Here is a 27,608-nt window from a genome sequence, read left to right on the forward strand (position 1 = left end):
ATGGTTGCTTAGCTTACCATAACTGGGGAATTTAAGGTGGTTTTCGGTTTTACCATAACGTCCCTTTAACAAAGTTTTTTCACTGAAATAGATTATATATATATATATATAGGAGTGGATTGGGATTTCCATGCTGGAATGGGAGTCCTTGTCCCCAAGAAAGGGGGTGGGGGGGGAAATCACTCCCAGTGAGGTCCCACTTGCCTAGACCCCTAGGGAGCAGAGGTCTTGCGTAGCAGACTCATCTCCCCAACCTCAACGGCGATGACCCCCCCCTTTGGGGAGAAGGGACGAATTGTCCAGATTCATAACATACCCCCTCCTGTTAAATGAGAGGCTTCCCCTTGATTAAAAGTGGGAAAGGAATTAGAAAGTCTACATTGCCTTGTTCGTTCCCTCTTCAATGCTCTACGAGAAACAAAATGGTTGTAGATCTAAAAATCATCTCATGACTTGTTTTTTTTTCAGACTAATCATTGTTAGGGGAGAGTGGTCAGTCGTCACAAGCCGTAATCCCGACTGCCCACTTGATGGCTATGGTTTCAAGTTCCACCGTAGCATAAGACTTATCTGGGGAATGGGGTGTTCTAAGCCATCACGTTAGCCATCATGTTCTTGTGACATCACAGATCCCAGTCCGGCCTTCGAAGAATATGTCTGAAGAATTACATTCACAGTTCATATCGGGCATCTTCAGGACAGGCTCTTAGCATAGGATTTGTTTGAGGTCTTGAAAGCTTTGTTTGTCTTCACTTGTCCAGACAAGCTTTCAGGGACGGGAGTTGTTGAGAAGTGGGAGGATTTTTCGGGTCTTGAGCGTCGAGGGAAAGGTTCCTTGAGTTAGGGAGCTGTAGATGATTGTCAGGTATGGGAGGAATGCTTCAGTCGGAAGAGTCTCAAGTACCGAGGCTGGGGGGATGTCATCCGCGTATGATGTGGTCTTGAAGGATGCTAGGGTGGCAGTGAGGTCTTCCATATCCGTGTCTTTAAAATTGTCCAGGTAGTTGTGGTTTTGCAAGATGAGATGCGCACTGTTCTTTTATTTTAAATGAAGGTTCTGGAAGAGGGACTGGCTGTGAGCATGTTCTGCCTGTTCAACGAGACAAGACAATTTGCCTCCGTTATCGAATAAGGCTTATGGGGTTAGGGCTGGTATGCTGGGTGGGACACAGGGGCCAGAGTTTCAAACTTTTGGAGCTGGTGCTAGGGTGAGGAGACTGAGGGAGTGGGGCAGGAGCCACAGCCACTAATGTAGGCGTGAGAAGGCACTGCCGCACAGAAGGTGCAAGGCAAGCTCAAGAGGTCCTAAGGAATATTAAGGGGTGGAAGAAAATGTTCTTACATCATCTTCATGAGAATCAGACATTTTAAACTTGATTCTGGGGCTTTGCCTGCTTAATGAATATCACAGACCTTCTGAACTCCAGAGGCACTGGCACAAGACAATGCTCAATATTTCTAACCCAATTCAAACCTGTAGGAAGCAGAGCAGCTAGATAGGAGAGGTAACTGAATAAACACTAGAAAACAGAGGGCATAAGGTTCGCAAATCCCAGCTGGGTTTAAAGAGGCACCAACTGAATGTGAATTTCAAATTTACACCACCACTGCTTTGAACAATCCATATGAGAGGCTATACAATGAAAAACACTGTCTTCCGCCCCTTCTTCAAGAAAAAAACCCTCTGCTTGCTAGTAAGAAGGCAGTCCTCCAGATGTATGACGGAAGAATCCAAGAACCAATCACAAGGAGGCTGAAGAGGCGCAGGACTGTAAGGCACATAATGAAACAGGAATCAGGGAAGGAAGGCAAAACAGCACAGGAGCGAAGAAGGAGGAGACTGAGGACGAAGACAAGGAATGCTGAAGCAGGGCCAGGAACAAGAATAGACAAGGAAACTAGCCTCAAGACAACCTGAAGAAGTTGCAATGCACAGCCTTACCGGACCTGCAGCCTCTTATGCAGTGATGGTGGTTTTGTGCAGCGATCTCCAGGCGACATAACCGGAGACAACCGGCTGCTATCTTGGGAAGGTCGGATGGCACATCGAGGCCACCATCTTGCAAAGGGCACAGCCCGTTTGTAACAGCGTCAAAAGGAAAAGAGGGGCTGCATCGTGACAATATGTCCAAACCCCTACGCTGACCCTCACACGCTAACCCATCATAAAGTGCAAAAGGGCTTAAATGTTCTCTAGCTACCAATTGCAGCTGTATTTCACAAGTTCAACTCAAAGTTTCAAAAGGGTGTCAAAGAAATAAACAACCAAAAGTTCCAGCATTACTGGAAGGGATTTCCCTTCCCCTAAGTTTCTTAGTTATTTCACAGTCTCATGAGCGCCAAGAGGTTGTTTGCCTCCTCTCCGCCTTTCCTTCACTTTCAAATATAAGTTAAGGAATTTGTATCAAGAGAATGTGTTTTTTTCTTGGCACAATCTCTTCCTTCCAAGGGACTTGCTTCCCTTCCTCTAGGTTTCACACATTCACAAGGTTTCTTTACTTTCACCTCTGGCTTGCTTTCCGCACAGTTGCGAGTCTCCCGACTCATGAACAAAAAAGGGCCTTGTGTACTCTCCTGCCAGGATTTGTTTCAAACTTGACTATATCTAATTTGGGTGTGGGCCCGAGACTCGTATTTAAGGGGGCCTGGTCACCTTCCATGACTTGGCCAATGTTTTAACACTGTCATATTTTCATATTCTTTTCCATTAGAGTATTGGGCCTTTGCCCGCCTTTCATTCACATCTTCACGTGCTTTCCAGGGTCCCTGAGATCCCCTGCTTGGGTTCTCCCAGGCTTTCCAATTACTTTCATTTGGCGTGTGGTGTACTCCTTGAAGCACCCTAATGTGCCCTAATCGCCCCGTGTGGGCTAACTGGTCTCTCCTGGCTGCTTTGGCGTTCTCCGCAGTCTGCGCGTTGCCCAGCAGTAAGCTTTGTCTACTAGCCAGCATCGCGTAGGCTCCCGGGTCTTCACACTGCAGCGGCTCTCCCAGAAGAGCATCTCTTGCTCCTTACTATCTGCGAAAGCAGATCTCCAGTCTCGGAGCCTCCTCTTCCGACACTGCCACAATCTCGCCTGCTCTCCGGTCTGCTCAGCGTCCATCCGGTTTCCCAACAGGCCTTCGGTACGGTGCGTCTGCATCTTCCTGGCTTGTCAGGTGTTTTAAAGTTCCCAGCATTGGACAGTTGTTCCGAACAACTAGCCTGCACTGTGTTTCTCTCGGCAGGCATGATCTTCATTACTCAGTCCCTCTTCCTTGTCCAGTAGGCCCATAGGAAAAAGAATGTGTTTGTCTATGGTTTTTAACAGGAAGTTTGAGATCACAAAATTCCATACATCCCTGGGAAGGCAATGACTGGTGACTTTTATCCCTCACAAGGGGGATTGGAGGGGATTTACAGGTTGTCTTCTAGTGAGCCATCTTCACCCCACAGAGGTTGGTCTTCCCCATGTGGTCCTTCTGCAGAAAGCTAACCCCAGGTTCAGATTCAGGTACTTTCTGCCCTTACCTGGCCACATGGGGGAAGACGTTCCTCTGGAAGTTAGCTACGAATTCACTAGATTCATCACAGTATGCAAGGCTACAGTGTGATGGATGAATGTGATCTTTTCTAGAACTGTAAAATCAATGCTTTGGATTTCCATTAGTTTGAGGAAAAATGTGTAAATTGTATATTTAAAAACACTTTTTTCATGTTCGGTTTCATTTGTCTAGCTAAAGTACTGATATTAAATTATAGATACATATTGTAGAATTTACAAGTATGTCATTGTTAATTATTAGTTTGACATTTTTTATAATAAATGTGATTTATATTTGTTTTATTCCTTTACATTTTGTCTCAATTACAGTCAAAGTACATATTTCTTAGATGAAAGTTTAGTCAATCATTTGGCCAAATCTAACATGTGCACCAGCAGAGGAAGAAAAAGTGTGTCAAGAGTGGCAGACGTGGGTCAGTAGGGGCAAGCTCTCGATCGACCGCTCACTGAGTACAACAAACCTTCTGAACCGTTTGCAGCATTGGCACTAGGAAATACTGAACATATTGCAAACATGGATTTCCAAAATCAGCCCTTAGTGGGAAAATGTTTGGGAGGCCACCCTATTTACGGTAAACAGGGAAGACACAGAGAGGTTAACCAAAACCCAATCAAGGTAAGGGAGCTGAGCAGTCAAGGCTTTGTTGCAAGAAAATGTGAGAGTGGCCTAGAGCTACAATGAGTCCACACAGAGCAATACCAGCAAATCAAATTAGACAGGTAAGTATATACAATACAGCTATTTATTAGGCATTTAGTTACACATGTATATATAAATCACAGGTAAGTATTGCCACACAAAACCTCACAAATATATACACATTCACCATTAGGAGAATAGAATTGGGCATGAATCCATTACCAGTGCAATACAGGTGAGTATTCAGATGCAAGGAAACATAGGCAGAACCAACACAAGAACATTTCTGTCAGTTTAAAAAAAGTCAAACCCTAATATGCTATGAGGCCTTGCACCCAAAAGTCACAAGTTTCAAAGTATAGCTTCTTCAGGTGATTGTATTTCAAAATGATGCAGTGGGTGGTGATGGTGTTTTCAAAGTTAGATAAGTATTAAGGACATTTCAGAGGCCTACGAAAGGATCCTTAACACGGGTCCCACCACCACACGTCAGGTCACAGTGAGTTATGGTCAGGACTTTATGCCCAATGTTACCCTATGGAGAATAGGGGTCGGACGGGTTGTTATCAGAAAAGGTATGTTAACTTACTCTCCTAACTCTGATTCTTCCAGTAACCAATGAAGATCTTCAGGAATGTGTTGGGGACACAATCTTCTGTACATGGTGCAGATGAGCTAAGGCCCAGGGGTGATAGCTTCAAAGGTCACATTCCGGGTCAGGAATCTGTCACGTTGCAGAGCAAACTGTTCCAGTCAGCGTCCAGAAAGTGACCCTAAACTATGAAAGATGAAGACACCTCACGATATTGAAGGAGTGCCCCAACGAAGGTCACCACGGTAAGCGATCATACAGCGGTGAACGTAAAGCGGAAAACACAGAAGCAGCTCCAGCACAGCTTCCCTTGAAGTGAGACTGCTGAAAGTGCAGGAGCAGGCGACTGGTGGCATATGAGCAAGATCTGCAATGGTCCAAGGCTCTGCTCGAGCAGGGGTCGAGACTGGTTGGTCCCACCAGTCCAGGGGTCAAAGCACCAATGAGGGTCTTCTGAGATCAGGCACAGAAGCAGGGCTTCACCAGGCCAATCCCTGTAGATGATGCTGGTCAGCTGCAGGGGTCGTCGTCAGGTGCTCAGCATGCTGCTCATCTTCGTAGAAGTCTTGACTTCAACAGTAACATGAAGACCAGATGCAGGAGTCCCCCTTTTATCTAAGATCCAGGCTGGGAGCAAACCCAAGACCACCAATAGTAAGGATCTGCACCATTCACACAGCCCAATCCTGGACAACCACTGGTCCCCACATCTGTAAAGCAACAGGTAAAAATCACAGCTGCCACCAGCTTGTCTTGGGCACATTGTCAAAGTAACTAGAAATCCATTATATAGAACGTTAAAGGGATACAAAGTATCCTAACTGCACTTTACTGTAAGGTGATGTGCACAATTGTAAAAAATAGAAAAACCCATAAAGAGAGACCTAGGCCCTCATTCGGCGTTTGGCGATATTTCTGCAGTAAATGTGCCGAAATACCACAAAATGGTTACTGCTACTGCCACTTGGTCCTAAGGGTTTACCACGGATTACAAGTGGTGGTATGGACTCCATTTGAGATTTCTAGAAGAATTATCACTGGCGGAATCACAGAGTTGTCATTTATTTTGCCTAATTCTGGAGGAAAAGTGGGGGATTTACCTCAATCAGCAGGTAAATCCTCAACTTTTCCTCCAAAAATCAGCAGTTTTACCACTAACTCTGCCAGTGGTAATTCCGCTAAAACCTGTGATTTGACGGTGCAGGAAAAATGTAGGTAATTCCCCAAAAAGTGGCTGTAACAGAATGACCTGCATTTTAATCCTGCACCGCCACCCTCTGAATGAGGGCCATAGTCTCTCAGTACAGACAGTTTTAGGGACTAGTTAGTTACTCTATGAGAATGAGAAGAGCAGGCAAAAGAAGTAAGGCAGAAGGCTTTACTGATCTCCAAAAAGTCAGTACAGAAATCAAATCAAGCAAAAAGACTGGGGTCCCATGGAAATCTACGGAGGGAAAGGTGCAAAAAAGAAATATTTCTTGGCATATTTGTAAAGCACATTAAACATCTAGAGAGCAGAGCAGCTAGATTTAAGCAGTTTCTGGGCCCTCACATGAATGCGGACAAACATGCTGTCTTTGGTAGTGTGTCAATCACAACACTGCTGCCCAAGTTTTCTGCTTTGCAGAGTGACAGTGTTGAACAAACACACAAACGGACAAGATCTATGATGGGTCCTAGGGAGTTGAGGGGTGTAAGGAGGCTTATCCTAAGTGGAAAACAGTGTGTCCACAAGGATAAACCCAAACAATCTCAACTGGCAACAAACCAGACTAGTCCGGAGTAATTTTTGGGAGGGACAGGGCTGGTACCAAAGTACAATTAATCCCAGACACATACATTACAAATTACACCACACATTATATACTATAATATACCCACAGACACAACAGTTATTTAGTATTGCATTAAGATCAAAATCACAGTCAAATAAGTACTTGGAAACATACAAAACAATGCAGTGGTATATACCAAATCAATATACGTGGGCTACGATTTTGCTTCCAGTCCCCCAAGAAGAAACAATATAGGAGTCTAAACTAACAGTTAAACACTGGGCGAAGAAGGAGTGAATGAAATGGGCCAGCAACAGTCAATTTAAAAACACAGTCTCAGTACACCAATAGAAATAGGTAGAATCAATATATCTCATACCAATTACTTTAACTCTCTTCTTTTCTACAATAAAGAGTGGCGATTTATTATATTGAATCATATAATAAATCAATAGTACCTTCAAAAGTTCAATTTCCAGTTTCAGTTCTGATAAGTACCTTAGCAAGTCACTTTGGAGGAGTTTCGGAAGGTCTGCCATTGAAATGCATGGAGTTAATTTCTATAGGTCTACCGTCATTATGGAGAAAAGTAGGTTAAGTTCTTCTTTTACGCCACAGGCGCAGTATGTGAAGCAACCAGTCAGAGTGGACACCAAGAAGAGCTACACCCCAGGGTTCGAGAACCAAATGGCCAAGAAGAGAGGGTTTCAGATGGAGCATGAATTCAAGTCCAGTCACTTGAAATCTATCAAGGAAGAGGGACTTCAAAACTCCACTATTCCTAGAGAACCCTTGATGAAGAAACCGAGGAATGTATCGGCACCCCACGCATGGGGGACATGTACTTAGAGCACTTGGTGTGGAGGATTCAGCCCAGGAGCAGTGCAAGAACGGCGAGTTTAGTCACCAAATTTAGTCCTGGCTAGTTACGTTTAGGGCCTACAATTAGAAAGCACCCAAACTCAGACCCAGCAAGGATCCAGACAACCAAAAGGAGCAACTATCAGGACACCCGGCAGGATGACCCACAATTCAGAAACACCAGCATCCATGAAGACATGACAGAAGCATAGAAGAACTTTATCAACGTTGCAGGTCAGCTAAGGGCGAAAAAAAGAAGGAGGCAGCCAGCAATAAACTTTTACACAATGGAAAAAAACAGTAAGAGGCACAGAAAGTCCTAGCAATTGAGTTGGTATGGGCCAAAAGCAAGCCACCGGACTTCCAGGTCAGGGGGACTTCCCACATTAAAGCACTTGGGCAAGAAGTTTTTGCCAGGGCAACAGCACTGCCAAGACCCGGGAAATGACCCATGAAAGAACAAGGCTAACTATTAAGCACTGCACACCAGAATAAAAGGCCCAGGAGCAGAGGACCACAGTAAAAGTCCCTCTGGCCACAAAATAAAAGTAAAACAACAAGGACATCAGCAATCGGATTGAGGCACCCAACAAGGTATGGAGGAAGAACCCCCAAAAATACAATTCTGCCCAAACAGGGAACATCCATGTGCATGTGCAGCATCCAGACTCGGTCCGAAAGTGCAGTAACAGTGCTCCGTCCTGCCTAATCTGTAGGCACATCAGCAGCTGGGCAATGCAAGATCTCTCAGTGTAAGACGCCACTGTTTAGAGTACAAGAACCACTGCAGCTGAAAAGGTGAAGCCGCACCACCGAGACTCCCCAATAGTTTTCATTTAGTTTCGGAAGTGGGGTTGTTGATGCAGTTTTAATTTTTTCCTTTCCTTGATTGAAAGGAACAAAATAAAGTCAATGGTCCATACTGTCATAAAAAGCCATGCCTAAGTTTCTTTAATTTGTTTTAGCAAATCAGGTGTTTCTTTAAATATGAGAAGTAGCTGTTTCCACGAAAACCTGAAGTGCAATTTATTTAGCTTCACAGTTTTTAATTTGCTTTTGTTATAGATGTTTCATACAACAAAGTAAATAGATAAACATTGTGAGTGATAAACTCAAACGAATACTCCAAAGTGTAGTGGATAAGATTTGCTTGATACTTGTACGAGAGAATGACTAAAGCACCCAAGATGGGCCAGACATATTTAAATGTGAGTTCCCCCAATTAAGAGTAGCCATTCCACAGTGGGGAGAGAAAAAGGAATAACTGAGTTGCTATGTGGATTTGTTATAGGAAGCCATCAAGGTGGTGCAGGAGTCGCGTGAATTGGACATGCATAGAAACCGAATTTGGAGGAAAGAATAAATACCTTAAATAATAAAGTATTGATAGTTTTGGCACAATCATCATTTAAAGCATTTCAGTTGTAACAATGCACTTATTTTGCATCTAGCACACTTTCTGGAATGTTTTTTAATACACTGTGTAAAAAGTACAGAAACATTACAGAGTTAATAAAGATGAGAGGTTGGATCACAAAAGACAGGTTAAATATCCGTGTGGGGCACAGAAAAATATCTCATGTGAGATTTATACAGAGGTCTCCTGCAGGGATTAGGTGAAATATAAATGAACTCAGTCATGTATATTTGTAAAATATTTTAGGGATTACACAATCGGTTAAAAATCCAGTCAGAGAAACCAAAGAAGTTATCATTTACAAGTGTTATCATGCCAGTTACGGTTTTCTATTTGGACATACACAAAGAGCGACTGAAAACTTACCTAAAGTCTGCAAGGCTTAGCTTATTCTTTTCATACATCTGCAGGAGTAACAATATCTTTTGATCTAAAAAACAAAGAAAACATTTGGAGTACAAACGGTGTGCTGGTCTAAAAATGTAATTCATGAATATTAATTTTACCTGTAACACTTAGTGTCGCACTATACGCGCCCAAAAGAACAGCAAAGTGATTGACATTGCATACAGAGGGGCACTTCTCAACTATTGCTGACAAAACATCCACTAGGGCCTCTGTAAAAAAAACAAACAAAAAACACAAAAAACTCTGTTAAAGCAAAACAGGTCACAATAAAACGCAATTACAAGATAATACACAATACGTGCCAACACAAGCTTGTTGGGGGAAACGGGGAGGGGCAGGTATGATGACCACAAAATGAGATAAATAAGTTGTAAATTATTATTCTAATTAGATTGCATTTTGTCGGCAGGTTCCTCAACTTTGATATAGCACCCCTTGCCCCCTGCGCCTCCTCCACCCCCGCCTCCTATCCCTTGGAGGAGTGAAATTTAGAAACTTTTTTCTAGTGATACAAAGCAGTGCCAGAGGTCTTCCTGATAGGTAACACAAGTATATCAGACCAAAAAAAGGGATATGGTGAGTTTCAAGTGACTGACGGGGGCAGTGGTGTGAATCATGTTGCTCTTTAAATAGAACACTAATAGAACACTTTATGCAGATTCTCCAACTATCAAAGTAAGCCAAAACATATATTTTTTTAGAACTGGCTCTTGGACATTTAGAAAAATAATCAGCATTTCTCAAAACTGTTGGACATCACTCAACATCCAGACAGACACTCTGGCCGAGAATCAGGAACCAGACAGCAGTGCCTGGTAATGTATGCAATGGACAGTTTAAGAAATTAAGAAAGAACTGTAATTTCAAAAATAAAACGATCTCTTGGACTTTGTTTGATGATAGAACACGCTGTAGGATACACTTAAAGATAGATTTTAAGACCCTGCATGGAAAAATATTGGGCAAAATCAAAAACTTCACAATGCACCATGTAAAGGTATCAAAATCAATTGTCTGCACTCCATCTGGAAAACTTCGAACATGATCTGTCTTTATGTTTTCCATTATAGCATGACAGGGGTATACCAGGATCAATATCTTAGAATTACCCTGAAAGGCCACGGCACGGTTCAGGAGGCAGACAAACAAGTAAAGATTGCATGTACACCTAGTCCCCTTCCTGCGAGACCTAGTCTGGGCAATAGGACAGCTTCCCATATTGTGTTGGACTCTGAATCAAAAGATTTGAGTACCGGACCATTGTAGCTAATTAAAAGCCAGTAACATTGTGGTATATGATCTATATGATATGATTTGGTATTTATAACGTGCCTCTACACAAGTGTTTCTAGGTGCCACAAGACTGGAGGGAAAACAGAGGGATGACAAGACAATGATCTTACTAGGCCTTGTGACAACAAAATTGAGAAGTGCAGGGGAGAGCGTGTGGGGGGAGTTTAAGGAAGGGGTAAGGGAAGTGCAGCCGGAGCAGCAAGGCTCTCAGTAAGTGCACGAACAGCAACAACTACTCAGGTGAAGGGTAGGCCAGGAGGCAGTGCAGGGTAGGCCAGGAGGCAGTACAGGGTGACTGGTCGAAAGAGGGGCATGGTACCCTGTGTGATTCTGAGGGCAACCACTCAGGGTGAGCAAACAGATCGATTAGCAGGGGAGAGGGAGAGAGAAGGAAGAGGAGAAAAGAAAGGTGTTGAGCAGCTTCCAGAACTTCAGGTGGTCCGGCTCAAGTCTGAGAGGGGCAGCGAGGCCATTCCAGAGGGAGGCACCTGCAGAGGAGAGATATCTACCCCCAACTCTCTGCTTGGAGAATTTAAAGTTACTCACTGCAGTGACTAGAGCACTCATAGTCCATAGTCCCCTTTCCTCCATCCATGCGGGCATACCCCAACATGGGGACGGTACCAGAATCTTTGGCAGCTAAAATTTAGCCCCCCCTTTAAATGTAGTATAGCGCGCAGGGGAACGGCCTCCGGCGAGGGAATTCCCTGCCGAGGCCCCACCCTCAGGCACTTCACCTAAGTCTCCTTTGAACACAGATGCTTAGATACCTGGCTAGTCATATTACCTATAAGCAACTGGCAGACTAGTGGGGGAAGGTGGGTGGGACATATGGAGGAAAGGGAACTATGCACTAGGAGTACTCTAGTCACTACAGCAAGTAACTTTAATTACTCATACATCCTGTCCCCTTTCCTCCATCCCTGTGGCTGATTCCACCAAAAAAGAACATAGGGTGGAGCCGTGACAACCTTATTCATATCTAGGATGAAGCAAAAAGGTTCTTCAGAACCGCCTGATCAAAAACTGCATCGCGCCTGGAGCTGGTGCCCAGCGAGTAGTGTTTACAGAAGGCCGACGGAGTGGCCCAAGTAGCCGCCTTGCTGAGGACATCCCAAGAAGCATGTCTCTGAAACGCAACGGCTGTGGCCTTAGCTCTGACCGCATGGGCATGAATCCCCTCAGGAACAGGTTTGCCCATGGCTGTGTAGGCCTCTGAAATGGCCTGGACAATCCAATGGCCACTGGAAGCCTGAGAGCCCAGGGATTTGGGGGTGTCGGAGGCGCACCCAAAAGTCACAAACAATGCCTGTGACTTCCTGAAGGATTTCGTTTGAGAGAGGGATACAATTTGTTTTGAGAATCCTCCTGAGGTCCAAGGAATGTAGGGCGCTCTCTGCCTCAGACTGTGGGGTCGGGAAGAACAATGGCAGGCAGATCTTTTGATTCAGATGGAACAGAGACCATCTTGGGCAAGAAGTTTGGGTGAGTGTGAAAGATGTCCTTATCATAGTGAAACGTGGTAAAGGGCTCGCACGAAGACAACGCCTGCAAGCTCACTAACCCTGCGTGCAGAGATGAGAGCCACCAATAAAAATGTCTTCAGTGTCACCAAGCGGATGTCCACAGAGGCCATTGGCTTAAAAGGTTTGCGTTGCAAAGCTGTAAGGACCACATTGAGGTCCCAGACCGGGTGCAGCCTATGCACTTGATAGTAGTGAACGGCATCGCCTGAATATTGGAGATGGCTGCTGCAAACTATTCGGCTCGTACATGGGCATGCGGTTCGGCTGTGGCAGCCCAGTATCAAGCATAATGAGCCTGTGCTGCGTGATAGTATAGTAAATAATCGCACATCTTTGGCCAATTGAGCCCGACTGCTCTCCCTCCCCACACAAAAGCGGTGGAAAGTTTTTGCAGTTTTTGGAAGAATTCCCTTCCCGGCCAGACTGGGACAGCAGAAAACAAGTAAAGGAGTTTAGGGACCACAACCATTTTAAGTAGGGTGACTCGGCCGTAAGGAGATCTCGGTAAAGCCCCCAGATTTTGAGTTTTTGTTCTAGGGTAAGTAAATATGCTTCATGATTATTTGTGAGGAGTGTTTGCCTGTCTGTAGACATTATTATCCCTAGGTAGCGTGCGGTAGTGGGGGACCATTTAAACCCAGTTAAAGCCGGAGACACTGCGGTGGCTGGAGTCAGCGGGATAATCTCGGACTTGAATAACTTCATTATTTTATAGCCCGAGTAAGCGGAGAAAGTGGAAATCTCATTTATGATAGGGGGTAGGTGTGTCTCAGGGTACCCAACGTATATCATAGTATTGTCAGCGTATAATGAAAGGAGCTGCGGGGAACCTCTGATACGGATGCCCCTCCATGCGTGTTCCGTGTCCGATCTTGGCCGCCATACCTTCAATTGTGAGGGCAAATATAAAAGGGGAGAGAGGGCAGCCTTGACGGGTGCCTCTCTCTAGTGTGAAAGGGGATGATATAGTATTGTTTGTTCTTACCCTTGCAGTTGGCTGCTTATATAGCACTCGAATATACCCTATAAATGCTGGACCAAACCCCAATTTTGCTAGGATCAGAAACATATAGTTCCATGAGATAGAGTCAAACGCTTTTACAGCGTCAAGGATGATTGCAGCAGCTTTGGCTTTGGGATCCAGTTGTGATGTGATAGTGAAGAACCTCCGCAGGTTCAGCACGGTTGAACGAGTTGGGATAAAACCTTTTTGGTCTGTGTGAACTAATTTGTTCATATGTGGGGTCAGGCGATTGGCTATAGCTTTGGCGTAGATTTTGGTGTCTGCATTAATGAGGGATAAAGGGCGATAGGATGAGGGGTCCTGGGGGGACTTGTGAGGCTTAAGCTTCCCTCATGGTGGTTGGCAGCATACCTCTCTCAAGAGTATCTTCCCAAACCGTGAGCAGCCTAGAGGCCATTTCGTCCTTGTATGTTTTGTAAAAGTCAACTGGAATCGCGTCCGATCCCGGAGCTCTACCAGCTTGCAAGTCGGCAATGGCCTGTCCGATTTCTTCGATTGTTAGTGGAAGGTCTAGTTTTAGCCTTTCATCTTCGTCTAGACCAGGCAACGGGATTGAATCAATATAGCTCTTGAGATTTTCTAGATCGACTGAGGCTGCATTGGCGCATAGTGAGGTATAAAACTGTTTGAACACTTCTGATTTGCTTCCGGGGATGTTTGAACCGATCCAGTGGAGTCGAAGATGCTGGTGATTTGTCTAGCTCCCATCTCAGTTTTAATTAGAGTCGCCATGGATTTGCTTGCTTTGTTCCCTTCCCCATATCTTCGTGCCCGTATGGGTTGTGAGATGAAATACAATTCTCTATCGGCTAGGGCTTTATATATGTCCATTTGACCTTGAATTGTCAGTAGGTGTTCCCTCCCCTCCTTGGCGGGCTGCTGGACCGCAAGATTGCGGAGCTCTCTCTCAGCTTGGGCGAGTTCCTTTCTTATGCCCCTCAAGATGTCATAGGATGTTCCCATCAGCTGTCCTCTAAGCCACACCTTGAACGCCTCCCAGACTGATTGCAAGGATTGCACTGACCCTTTGTTACGCAGAAAAGAATTAATTTCAATTTGGAGGGGTTCTACAACTGATTCATCTCGCAGCATATTAGGGGGCATGCGCCAGGTTCTGGTGGTATAAGTCACATTCCTTGATGACAGCATTAGGAGGACCGGGGAATGGTCCGACAATGTCCTTGGAAGGATTTCACAGTGCTCCACTTTCGCGAACAAGCCGGGTGAGCATAACCAGTAGTCAATTCTCGAAGTGGAGCCATGAGCTCCGGAAAAAAATGTATTCTCTCTCTCTCTCTCTCTCTCTCTCTCTAGTGGGTGTACTTCATGTCAAGTATCTACCAGCGGTAGAGTGGCCATCGCCTGCTTCAGAGTCAATGCCGCTTTAGTATGCTGCTTGCAGTGTCCCGTGGAGCAGTCAAGACCCAAGTCCAGTATTAGATTCAGATCTCCTCCCCACATCACTGTTGCGGTGCCAAAAGGCGACAGCAGCTCCACCATCCACAGGTAAAACGCCGGATTGACAAGATTTGGGCCATAGGTATTGACAATAATAACCTCCTGGTTATTTAGTTGCCCCCATAGGATCACATAGCGCCCTTCGTCGTCTATGATGGATTTAGTCACCTGAAAGTTTAGGCGTTTGTGAACAATGGTGAGTACTCCTCTAGCCATTGTAGAGTAGTTCGTGGCCACCTTCAGGGGGCCCCAGTTTCGTGCAAATGTGTCAGGGATCTTTTTTGTAGTGTGTGTTTCTTGTAGGAGGAGAATGTCCACCTTGTGTCGATTTGCGTACGCCAGTACCTTTCTGGCCTTAATTGGGTGGGCTAGTCCCCTGATGTTCCAGGTGAGCTATTTAACTGCTTGTCCCTTAGTTGCCATCTGGGTCAGTGTCATTGACCTCCCATGGATTGAGCTCTATTGAACGAAGCGCTGACTCATTGATATTTCTTATGCCATATTTGTGATGTTAATCTCTAGTCCTTGATGTGAGTCAATTTGCTCGATACTGTATTCCGACTCACTCACTTTGTGGTGCTGTGCCATGTGCATTCCAACTCGTGAGCAACAGGCTGTCATGATGCCTGCCCCCGGAAGACCAGACCAGGCCCAGCAGCCCCGGAAGCAGGCATCATGCCACTTGGAGCATGCCCAAAAGCCCCAGTTAGGGGCTGTTTGGGTGCAGTCCTGGCGCCTATGGCGCCAGGCTCATAAAGATAAAGTCAGTCCTGACTTTATTGATCAATTACCTCAAGCAGACCATGCTGCATACTCACCTGAGGCAGACCATGCTGCATGAAGACTCAAGCCAAATGAGGCTTAGGAGGACCTATTTTACTGAAGGGACTATTTTGTAACTTGGGTGGGGCCTGTGGAAGAATACTTACCTGGATCTTCTTCCAAGGCTATTTAAACCACGCCCGGACAGCCACACGTGCTTCGCGTTATTCTGCTTGCTGCAGCGTAACGCTCACCGTGTTTTCAGCAGCTCCAGTCTTCAGCCACGCCCGCTTCAGTCCTGGGACTCCTGAAACAAGAAGAAAAGAAGGATAAAGGTTAGAACAGGAGTTTTAACTTTAATCCTTACCAGAGTCCTGATCCATTTCGCCACGGAGCTGAAAGACAGAAGTCTTTGAAGCATTGCTTCGCATTCCTACGGCGCCGCGCTGAACTCACCTGCTTGGCGGTACTTCAGCAAGACAGCAAGGTGAGCAAGGGGACTCTCTAAGGCTATACAAGCTACCCCCAAGGACTTACCTGATTCACCACGGGGGGTACACACCTCATCTCGGGTCGGCGCAGTCAACTCTGCTTCATCGCCGTACCCCGGCCCCTAAGGGGAAAACCACAATAGACTTACCTGAATCTTACCAATTGCCATTTGGAATCTTCGAGTGGCTTAATCGGCAACCTGCAAGGAATCGGACAGAGTGAAGATCAGACATTTGAACTCTTATGAACAATTGGACTTTAGAGTCAATACTGGAACTCACCAATTCCTCTACGCCAGTGAAGTAACTGGTCATCAACGCGCCCCTGCGGTCGACGCAGGATGGAGAGCTCATCCTTCCAAACCATCAGGTGAGACTAAGGAGGGGACATCAAGAGTGATCTGTGGGAAGACAACGGGAGTGGGGAAGGTGGGTTGACACTCAATTCCACGGGTGGTTAATTCCTCTTCTCCTTTGCAGAAGAATATTCCTGCGAGCCAGACGAACTAGGCTGAGCGGGCCAGTCCAGTCAGTCATATCGGCGCTACACGTCACGCTGGTGGAAACAACAGCGGCCCAGTTCCGGTCGACGCCCCCGTGGGAACCAGGTGACCGTAACACAGGCCCTATAGTATTCCCTCCCCCCTCCCTCCCTCACTATCCCCCCCCACTGGACAGTGTAAAACCCAAACTTAACTTCAACATTTGAGAAAGATATTCGGGCGGCACTGATTGGTGGGTTTGTCTTCGTCACCCTACCGACCCGACCAATCTGATGGCCACTGCGCCATTATCGTATGAATTTATGTGACCATTCCTCAAGTGTTCGAGCTGGACTGCGAGTTCTTGTCTCTGTGTCTGCGGGATATTATGTTCAATATACCTCATGGCATCCTCCAGGGATTCAAAGAACTGAGCCCTCCCTTCATGCTGAAGGTGTAATTTGGCAGGGAAGAGCATCGCGTATGGGATGGAACGCGCTCTGAGAGCTTTCTTGACCTGATCGAAGGTGCAGCGTGCAGCCTGTACACTGTTGGAGAAGTCGGGATCTATGTGTATCTTATTGTACAGCAGTGTGTCCCTCGTCCTGGAGAGACAGAGGATCATGTCCCTGTCACGATAATTAAGGAATCGGGCGATGACTGTATGCAGTGGTGCCCCAAGTTTAGGAGGAACAATCAGAGATAGATGAGCCCTTTCTATTAAGAATTGTTGTGAAAATTGGGCATCTGGGAAGATAGATCGAATCACCTCCTCAAGGTACAATTCCATTGGGGTGTTGATTTGTTTTTCAGCCAGCCCGACTATTCTTTTTTTGTTGCGGCGTGACCTCGATTGAAGGCCATTGCATTTCATTTGTACTTGGGAAAGGCTCTTTTTGATGGAATCAATATCCTTGCCATTGGTTGTAGTCACATCCTCTAATGTACCAATTGGGGATTCTGCTTCAGCCATTCGTGTGCTCACATTGTGTAAGTCTGTCTTGATTGATGCCATCGTGGACCCCATTTCGTCTAACTTGGAATTAACTATCGCAAAACCAGCCTGGAGGGCTGTCATAAATGGGTCAGGTGTGACATCAGCCGGGCCCTGGGGCACCGGCTGACTGCCATGCAGGATTTCATCACTCCTACCCTCCTGTGTTGTATTCGTAAATGCATCCAGTGGGCCTTTTCTGTTGGTTTTATTGCCTCTGGTCATGCCTTCTGTAGTGGTGATGCGTTGGTCAGATTGCAGGAATCTGGAAGTGCCTCGGTGTAGCGAATATCAAGCTGTCAGCGACTCACAGCCAAGCCCGTGGCAATTTAGATAGAAGGCAGCCCTCCCGATGCTGTCAGGCAATAATCACAGGATGCGGACAATAGCACAGTTACCCGACCAACTCAACTCACTACGCTCAGTGCAGCCCTCCTCAGAGGTGATTACTGGTGGGCGAACACCCCACCTGACTGGTGACCAGTGCAATTCAGGATGTGCGCAGGTGGACCTTGCTTCCAGCACATGGCATTCCACCTACCTGGCCATCCGCTTGTGGGAGGTGTCGGGGGGAGGACGCCCCCTGGACCCAGCAGGCCTGCCGCTCGCACACAGCGCACCCAGCAGCCGCTGGGGAGGGGATAACCAACCCAACCTAAATCAAATGGCAAGCGGGGGGGGTTGTCCCTCGGGCACGAGCCACTCAACCCCCAACACACATGGCAGTCTCCAAGCGATGGGCGCTGTCTGTGCAGGCAGTGCGATCTCGTATATGACCGCCTCCTTGATGCAAACTGGTGAGCCTGGGTTGCCGGGGGCTTTGGAGTGATGCGTGCAGTTAACGTGGGTCTCAGGGGTGAAGCTGGCAGCCAGGAGGGGGTGCCCTCACATTACAGCCGGTCGGCGCCGAAGACCTGGCACCTCCACGTTCGCCCCGGGCCCGGGATAGGGGGCCGCTCAATGCAGTGCCGGCCCGCCGGACGGAAGCCGCTGGAACTATAGGATGCGGCTTCCGCAGGGTTTCCAGATGGCTCTGGGGGGTCTCCACAGCCACTATGGAGCCCAGGCTCCGATTCACTTCAACTTCAGGGCGCACAGGTGTTGGAATGGCGGATGATAGTCCCTCGCTCCCGCCGGACAGCCACTCACTCGGGGCTCAGCACGTCCCCAGGTGCTCTCGGGGGAATCAAGCTCTCCACCAATCTCGCCAACTCCAACTCCCCGTCGAACGCCCCACTTTCAGCAGCCGATGTCAGAGACCGCCAGCGGGTATCCAGCAGGGCGGTCCTCCATTCCCCCGAAGACGCACAGCCAGGCCTCGGAGGGGGAGGGGCGGGAAGCACAGCGCGGCTCCACCACAGGGAGCCCGCAGTTTCCATCTCTGCAGATATCCACGCCTGGGCAGCTCAAGATGGATCAAAAGGCGCACCAGGAGGTAAGTCACATAGCCCAACCTGAATTCTATGTTCTGTCACCCAGAATTCGCAGGATTTCAGTACAGATCTTCTGCTTATGGCGCAGCTGCTCACTCAGGCGGCCATTTCCGTCGGCGTCCAACCACGCCCCCCTAGTCCATTTGCTTTTATACTGGGACCAAGTCAAGGGCCTCCTGGCTTGCTGAATGATGTCCCATCTGTAAGCTGTATTGAGCATGCTGAAGCCTCAGCTGATCAGGAGACAGGCCACTAGGGCCAGTTTGGCCGGGTCCCAATGCTCCACTGCTACGCCCTGCTGCAACAGGAAGCCCCTGCTGGGGATCGGAAGATGGACGGGACCCTGCAAGCACAAGATACGAAAACCAGAGTCTCGAAGGCCAGTGAGGGGCATCCAGAAAGAGGCTGCAGCCTACGGAAGCCCGGAACTTGGGGAGGGTCCACAGGAGCAGAGGAGTGGGTGGGAATGCGTAACATCTGCGGCCGTGACAGCAGATCCGGAAGGGGTCTCCCAGTGACCTCCAACCCTGACCTGTCCATGAGGCAAACTGGGAGCACTTGGCATTCAGGGGAGAGGCAAACCAGTCCAGGTCCGCGGACACCCAATGCTGGAAGAGAGGCAACAAGGAGTCATCGTACAAATACCACTCACAGGTGTTGAACCCCAAGCGATTCAGCTGATCCACTTTGCATTGCTGTCCCCCTGCAGGTGGACTGCAGAAATCCAAATCCTCTCTGTAAGGGCCCATATTCCCAGATCGAAACCCAAAACTGCCTCCATGCAGAGTAGGGAGGGAGGGGGGGTAACGGGTGCCACCCTGCTTGATCAAGTAAAACATTGGAGTAGAATTTTCTGCACTGACCAGAACCGACTTGTCCCCGATTAGGGGTAAAAACGCCTTCAGGGCCAGGCCCACTGCACTGAGCTCGAGCAGATTGATATGTAGGAGGGCTTCCGTCGAGGACCATGCTCCATGAATCACATAGCCCTCCAGAGTAGCCCCCCAGGCCGAAAGAGAGGAGTCAGTTGTAATCAGCAGGATAGGCTCCGGTTGGGTAAAGGGGGGCTCCCACCAAAACATTGCCATCCATCAGCCACCAGTGAAGGTCAGGCAAAAGGAGCAGTGGTATTGGGATCCTGTCCGACAGACCCCATCTCCTGATCATAATTGCCTGCCATGTGGAGCTGGAGGCGCCTCATCTCAAGACGGGCGTGCTACACAGTCAGCACGCGGGAGGCCAGCAGGCCCAGAATGTGCTGGAACCACCATGCTGAGGTGGCTGAGTTGGCCAGAAAGTGTCCCGCCGCCTAGCGGAGGGACAAAAGACTCACGGGCGTGGGAAACACCGGCTGAATGGTAGTGTTCCAACGCACCCCTTGGAAGACCAGTTCCTGAGACAGGCATAACTGGCATTTCCTCTGATTGAGGGAAATCCCCAGCTGATGAAGGGTATCCGCCAATCTTTTGCAGGAGTGTACCACCCCTTTGGGTGACCCCACCCTCACCAACCAGTCATCCAGATAAGGGTATGGATGATGGCCCTCCAAGTGGAGAAGGCCTGCCACTGCATTCATCAACTTGTGAAGACACAAGGGTCAGAGTTCAGGCCTAAGGGCAGCACCTGTACTGGAAGTGGTATGACATAATTGTGAACCGAACAAACTTCCAATGCGGTTGATATACGAGTACATGAAGGTACCCATCATTGAGGTCCAGGGAACACATCCAGTCCGCTGCACATAGAGACTCGGCTATGTGTGCGGGAGTAATCATCTTGAAGCGTTCCAGCGGTAAAGACAGATTTAGAAATGACAGGTCCAGGACTACCTCAGGCCAGTCTGGCTGTTCTTGGGTACTGCAAAAATCCTGGTATAGTAACCGAAGTCCCTGTCTACCCGGTTCTATCACCTGCACTTCCAAGAGCCAAAGGACCTCCCGTAAAAGAGCTGGGGATCAGATCTGACGAAGAGGAGGAGAGGATGGTAGAGGCAAAGGAAGAGGAATACTGAAGCCCGTGGAGACTACGGCTAGGATCCATGAGTTGATGAAAAGATGCTTCCAGGAGTCCGGGAACAGAGCCAAACAGACCCCGACAGGCGAGCTGTGTTCCCTAACATTGACGTCACTGCTTCTTTGCATCAGAGGCGGGGCAGAGGAGGGGGGAGCGGAGCAACCTGTGCAAAGTACTATGCTGCTTCCTCCTGTTGTCGATGGGTGACCTGTCAGGTCTCTGTGTACCGCGGTCTCGAAACCCCTTGAAGCCGGAGAAAGCGGAGGGTTTGAACTCAGTCCTAGCCAGGGATTGAGGGAAGAATTTGACCTAGTTTTGTCAGGATGGCCAAGGACGTGGAGGTTTTCTTCTTCGTTAATTCATCATCGGTCGACGAATGAAAAAGGACCATGCCCTCCAAAGGACAGATCTAGGATTTGCTTCTGCACATCAGATGAAAACTTTATGGCATGCATTCACACAGTCCTTCTCATATCGACCCCAAGGCACAGCCCTCTGCTGGCTGTGTCGATGTGGGTGACCGAGGATTCCATGAGGTCCTGCGTAATGGCCTGGGCATCCGCCAGACTGGCCATGAAGGAGGCTTGCTTGTCTCAATGGCGGTCGGGCAGAAATACCCAGAGCTCCCGCCACAGCTTCTGGTTAGCCGTAGCCAAGAGGGCATCTGCGTTGGCCTACCGTAGATGTAGTCCTGAGATGGAGTAACAGCGCTTTCCCAAGGACTAAAGGACCGGCAACTGGAGGCGGCTCCCATGGAGGAAGACGACCAAGATGACCGGAACGGGATGCACTTGCCCAAGATCTCTGCTAGCACTCCTGTCTCATAGGGGCCTTCCTCGGGAAGATAGACGCTCAAAAACTCTGCCAGGCTAAGAAGGCGGTCATGAAAGGCCTTAACCATTGCAGAGGGTTCATTGTTCTGGGCATCATTGTCGCTACCTCCCCCCGCCCCCTTTTTTTGCAGACTGAGGGGAAACCAGGCCCTCCAGGTCCCAGGCCACAGACAGGTCCAACGGGTGTTGAGGGAAAGGTGTTGGTGGTACAGGAGGAGGTGAGGGTTCAGACCAACAGGAGGGGACGGCACCAGGACTGGGAGCGCAGGCGGAACAGGAGTACCACCCAGAGGAGGGGGCTGAGGTGGTGCCACCTGCAGGTGACGCAAAGGCACTCCACTCGATCTACGCCATCATCCAGACCTGGATGGCGGTAAACGGCCTCTGCTTAAATGGAGACAAGACAGAAATCATGATATTGGGTCAACGGAGCACCCTAAACAAACTGGACACACTGTACGCTAACTTCTCCATTGACAACTCCATCATCCCCGTCTCCACAGCGGTAAAGACTCTGGGAGTATTCATAGACTCCTCTCTATCTATGAACAGACAAGCCAGCGCTATCACCTCCTCATCTGCCCACACCACCAAACTCAAACACCATCAAGCCTTACCTCTCCAAACCCAACTGCCTCTCCATAGCCAGAGCAACCATTGGAGCCAAACTGGACTATTGCAATGCCCTCCTAGGGGGCAGATCAGCAAAAAAACCTAAACAGACTCCAAGTCACACAGAACAATGCGCTGCGGGCTGCTCTCAGCATCCCAAGAAGAGAGCATATCTCCCATGCCAGACTTTCAGCCCAATGGCTACCGGTTAACGAACGAATTACACTCAAAATCCTCACCCTCACCCACAAATGCCTCTCTCTCTCCGCCCCGTCCTACCTATTAGAGACCATCTCCAAACCCTCCTCCACCCGTCCCACCAGAACGCAATACACCAACCTACTCTGCATCCCACGCATCAAAAAAGCCAAAGCCGGTGGCCTACGCGTCCCCTACATTTTGTTTATTTTTTTTAAATAAAATTGTTTATTCGTTTTTAGTCGAGAAAAACATCAAGACCTTTACAAATATTTCGTATTTAACTCATAACATTTGTTAATTTAACAAAATTACAATTCACAGATTAACAAAAGTAAGCACAATCACATACACCAAACAATCACGAAAATTAAAATCAACATAACCGTACAACAATGAAAATCAAAGCAACAATACCCAGTCCTATAATATCATGCTTAAAACAGACGAATAAGCCATCTCACCAAGACTGCACATCTATATACATACAAGGGCAGACTTCGTCGAAACTACTTTTTCATCTGTCAGGTGTTACACTGAGCAATTTCTGTCAATTTCAGACGCAATGGACTTTACTAATCTTGTCGTCCTAATTAGCGAAGCGTTTGTCGCACCCCACATGCATTTAATCCAAATCCATTCTCTACTTGAGATCGTATTTGCATCTACAAAAGACTCAATCATTCTGCAACGAGCATTTTCAAAATGAGTGCAGTATAAAAAAAAGATGTTTAAGGGTCTCATGTGTCTTACAGAAACGGCATATTACATAAGTATCGTCTACAGCTTGTTTATACCAGTGCTTTTGTCTAACACGTCTATGTAACAAATCAAGTCTAAACAACATGAAGGTTTGACGGACCTTAGGACAAGGGCATAAAGTTAAGTATGCCATACGCGGTACTTGTTTGTGTGCAAATTTATAATATTCTGCAAAAGAAGTGTAACTAGCCATCTTGGTGCAAGTGTCGACCCAATCACATTGGAACCATTTTTCTTGATCGTTTCCTGCAAGAGCTCCAAATCTTCAATTGGAAGGTTAATCTTTTCCATAATCTCTAACATATGTTTTTTAAATTGGGAAATAGAGGGTGGATTATTGTTCAACATCATAGTGTGTAAATCAATATATAGTGAATTTCGAGGCGGAAATAATATTTTCACAAAATTCACCAGTAGTTGCCAGTTGTATTTGGCGGATAATGAATTCAGTCCCAACTCATGTCTAACAATAGCGTTTGGCATGGATGACGGTAAGCCAAGGGTATATTTCCACATCTGCCCCTGCAATTGGTCTAATAATGGGCCCAAATCACATAGATAGAACTCCACACCGTACAGCATTATAGCCTCTACTTTTTTTAGATAAAATTCTAGCAGAGGTGTTAATGAGAATTTACAGACCTTATGTTGTAATACCTTCATTTGACATTTTAAAGTCACTGCCTTGATATTAAGAACTTCCTTGATTCTTTTAAATGACATGTTTTTGGATAGGATAAGTCCCAGATAGGGGAGTTCAACTGTTGTCACAATCGGAGCGCCGTCAATTCTCCATATGAAATGAGACACTTTTTTTTTGTTCGCAAAAATGATAATATTGGATTTTTGGGGATTCACCAACAAGTTGTTACTCATACAATAATGCGTGAAGCTTTCTAGTGTATATTGAAGCTCAGCCTGTGTGCGGTCGAAGAGCAATATGTTGTCCGCATTTGCGAGCCATGACAAGGAAAGCGGTCCAATTCGAATCGCAAATGATTTCTCCCCGTCCCAAATCTCTTCAATCTCCGCAAGATACAAGTTGAAGAGAATCGCTGCGAGATTGCAGCCTTGTTTCACCCCTATCAGAGATGGTATGGCTTGACTAAGCGAGCCTAACCGATCAATTCTTACTTTAAAGTTTGTATGATAGTGTAACATTTCTATAAGTATAATGCGGTATTGTAGTATCTTGGCTTTGCGCAGCTTTTCCCATAATTTACCTCTAATCACGGAATCAAAAGCTGCTTTTAGATCTAACGAAGCCACAAAGACAGGAGTATTGTCAGGACTTGTAGCGTGGGCAATAATATGGGCCAAGATACTTGCATTAAGCGGAGTTCCCATACCTTTACGGAATCCAACTTGAGAGGCACACAAAATATTATTGCTACAAACAAAACTTTCAAGCTCTTGAAGTATCAATGCAGCAAATACCTTGGCTGCCACATCAATAATTGCTACCGGTCTAAAGTTATTGGGATCGGAGATTATATCTTTTTTGTGGATTGGAATAATAATTGACGTGAGCCAAGAGGACGGGATCTTTTTAGAACAAAATATTTCTTGATAAATACTGTGAAACATAGCGGACCAAAAAAGTGGGTCGTCCTTGATTAAGCATGGTGGAAGGCCATCCGGCCCCGCACATTTCGAACTTTTTAGCTTATAAATCGCCACACATATGTCATTCTTCTCCCATGGACAGCAATCAGGAATTAAATGAGATTTTGGCGGGTGTTCATACCCTGAGAATTCGGCAGGCAACGCAAATTTTTCAAGAAAGAAAGAATACCATGTTGCACTGTCGATGCAAGACTCGAAGTCGCGAGGGACTTCTTTGTCTAAGGATCTTATTGTTTTCCAGATTTCTTTGTTTTTCCGGTTGCATAAAAGGTTAACAATCCTTTGATTTTGTTGAATTTTCTTTGAAATACGTAACTCTTTAAGAGCATTTTTATATTCCCTTGTGATTTTTTTTTTCTTTTCTGTAATCGATATTCGCTCTGGGACAAACTAGGCCTGGCTTTCGTTATAATACGCAGCTCTTGACTTTTCTTTCGAGTAATGCAACGACAGCACAAAATGATCTACTCTCCTCTTCACTCTCATTCTTCGTGAGTCTAGTCGAAGACATCTTTGCTAGGTGTGAAGTAATCATCCTACCATTCCACTTTATAATTATTTCATTATCGGCAGTGTTTTCTCCAATGGTTTCCCAGAGATCTCTGTTTACCAGGGAAGTTAACTTCCTACATGTTGTCAAAGACCAATTAATAGAGAGCGTTGGTCTATCACATTGAATGAGCGCCAATTGGGGTGAAGACACACCGAGTAAAATGCTTTGCTATTGATGATGTAATTATGGCATGATCCCCAAATACAATTTTACGGGAATTAACTGGGGCAAGTCTGCCCGATAACTCTCAAACATGTGGTAAATCCATGACTGCGTATTACCCCATTTCCACGTAAACTTATCATGAGTTTCTGCCACCACAACTAGGAAAATGTTCCAAGCTTTGAAGAACTTATTCCACATATCTCCTTTGATAAGTGAGGCCTGAAAATAAGTAAAATTGACATTCCGGATGGTATACTTGGGAGCACATAATGCATTGAAATCACCTCCAATAAATATCTCAGCGTGAGGTGCTTTAGAGAGAGCATCAGTGAGGGTCTCACCCAATAGCTCACATGCTTCTTCAATGCTATAGTGGTAGGGGTTCCAGTACAATGAAATCAACAGTAACTGACCGTGTAACTTCACATCAAAACAAACCACATATTATAAATAGGTCGGTATGATATACGTTGTTGATGGTAAAATTTAACCTGGTGTCAATCAGAATCATGAGCCCCCCTGACGGTCTCCCTTCTGATCCTTTCTTTGCCTGGTGAGAACATACCACAAAGCCCTCGATTTCCACCTTCTTTAGAGCCATTGTTTCCTGAACAAGCAAAATGTTTGGTACGTGTTCTAAGTGCACACATTCTCTCCATTTTAAGAAGTTACCTATGCCACAACAATTCCATGACATGAGAACTAGGTCATCATTTTATGACGTATTTAACGGAGGGATTGTATTCACAACTGTTTTCACCAAGGTTTCTAGCCATTTCAGCCCATTTAGAGCATTTGTGAGGGCAGTGAGCTGTTCCATCATATTTTTTTGGGAATTTTTTTGGCCTAGGTTGGAATCATTTGATTTCGAGACCAGATCAATTTAGCGAAAATGGGCGATATCATATTCAAGAGCATTCTGTTATTCACCGCTGGAAGTCTAATCCACTCTATATCATGTGTCACTAAACTTCTCAAAGATGGAATTTTATACAGTGAGTTCATTAGAAATGCTCGATTAATGCGAACCGCGACATTAATCTTAGGATCACTTCTCCAGCCGATGATATTTTTCATCTCTCCTGGTATGTTGTGAAATTGCAGAATGATCTGAGAGACTTGGTCTTCGTTAGGTAACTCTTGTGTTTTGTTTCCCTCCTCGACCCTGCCTTTTAGTTTGAAATTACACCCTTCCGCTTGTTGCTGACCCACCGAAGGAATACATGGTTCGGGGTTGGTGTTCACCTTGCATGGATTTTGTATTGGTCGGTTCTCTTCCACTGGCATTGGGGCAGCCGAGTGCTTTTGGTCACTCGGCTGGAATTGAGCAATTTGTGTATCTAGTCTGTTGCCTCCATTGTTGTTGATTGCTTCCACTGTTACCTTAATTTTTTCTGTCGCGTCAGAGACATTCTCGACCATTCTGTTTGAATCCTCACCTCTCACCTTAGACTCTAGTGATTCTGCGCAATCTAAAATTGATTTATTTTTACTATTTCGCACCAGGCTGTCAGTTTTTTTCGAAGACATGTCTTTAAAGAAGGCTGTTACATGTGATTGAATCTTATTTTCAATGATCGGCTGTAGGACCTCTTCCTTAATGATTGCTGTATCTTCAGCAATGCTCTCTTCCATAGAAGAAACCCACTTGCTCGTTTGTTTGCCAGTTGAATTAGGCTTTGATAACACACTAGTTTCTTGAGACTTTGTAGGTCTCATTTGCAGCGGTCTTGCTTTCATCATTTAATTCATTTAAGTTCAGATTTTGTTCCGCCGGATCAGAGAGTATTGATGCTTTGGTAGTTGACAATTTTGCATCATTGACGTTTGCAAGTTCGGAGGATAGTTCTCGCATTTTTTTCTCAGCGCTCAGAGTGTCCCTTATTTTTATGTCTTCTTTTTAATGCTTTCAGATGACTTTTCTTGGCTCGTCGTGAGACAAAATAGAATTTATCTTGCGTGTTTATCTGATCCTGAGATGTTTCATTGAGGTTTTCTTTCTCAATAAGCTTTGTCAAAATCGATGGACTATCCGGCGAACTTACAGGCAAACTTATATTCAGTGCCGTTTCTCCCTGTTCAGGAAGCATTTTCGCACTGTTATCATTGGCTTTGACTTGCAGAAGAATTGATTCTATTTGACTA

The 27,608-nt window shown here is 46.3% G+C and overlaps 1 protein-coding gene across 1 annotated transcript in view; it reads right to left on the reverse strand.

Moving 5' to 3' along the window:
- URB1 (URB1 ribosome biogenesis homolog) overlaps positions 1 to 27,608 on the reverse strand; it is a 2,274,827-nt gene that overhangs the window by 541,988 nt on the left and 1,705,231 nt on the right. The window contains exons 27-28 of the mRNA XM_069636341.1: positions 9,337 to 9,447; positions 9,197 to 9,260 (exon numbers count right to left, since the gene is read on the reverse strand). Of these exons, the coding sequence (XP_069492442.1) occupies positions 9,197 to 9,260; positions 9,337 to 9,447 (175 nt within the window). The remainder of the gene's footprint in view (positions 1 to 9,196; positions 9,261 to 9,336; positions 9,448 to 27,608) is intronic.

The sequence above is a fragment of the Ambystoma mexicanum genome, chromosome 7p, assembly GCF_040938575.1.
Source record: "Ambystoma mexicanum isolate Mex_15411 chromosome 7p, UKY_AmexF1_1, whole genome shotgun sequence".
NCBI classification, from domain to species: Eukaryota; Metazoa; Chordata; class Amphibia; order Caudata; family Ambystomatidae; genus Ambystoma; species Ambystoma mexicanum.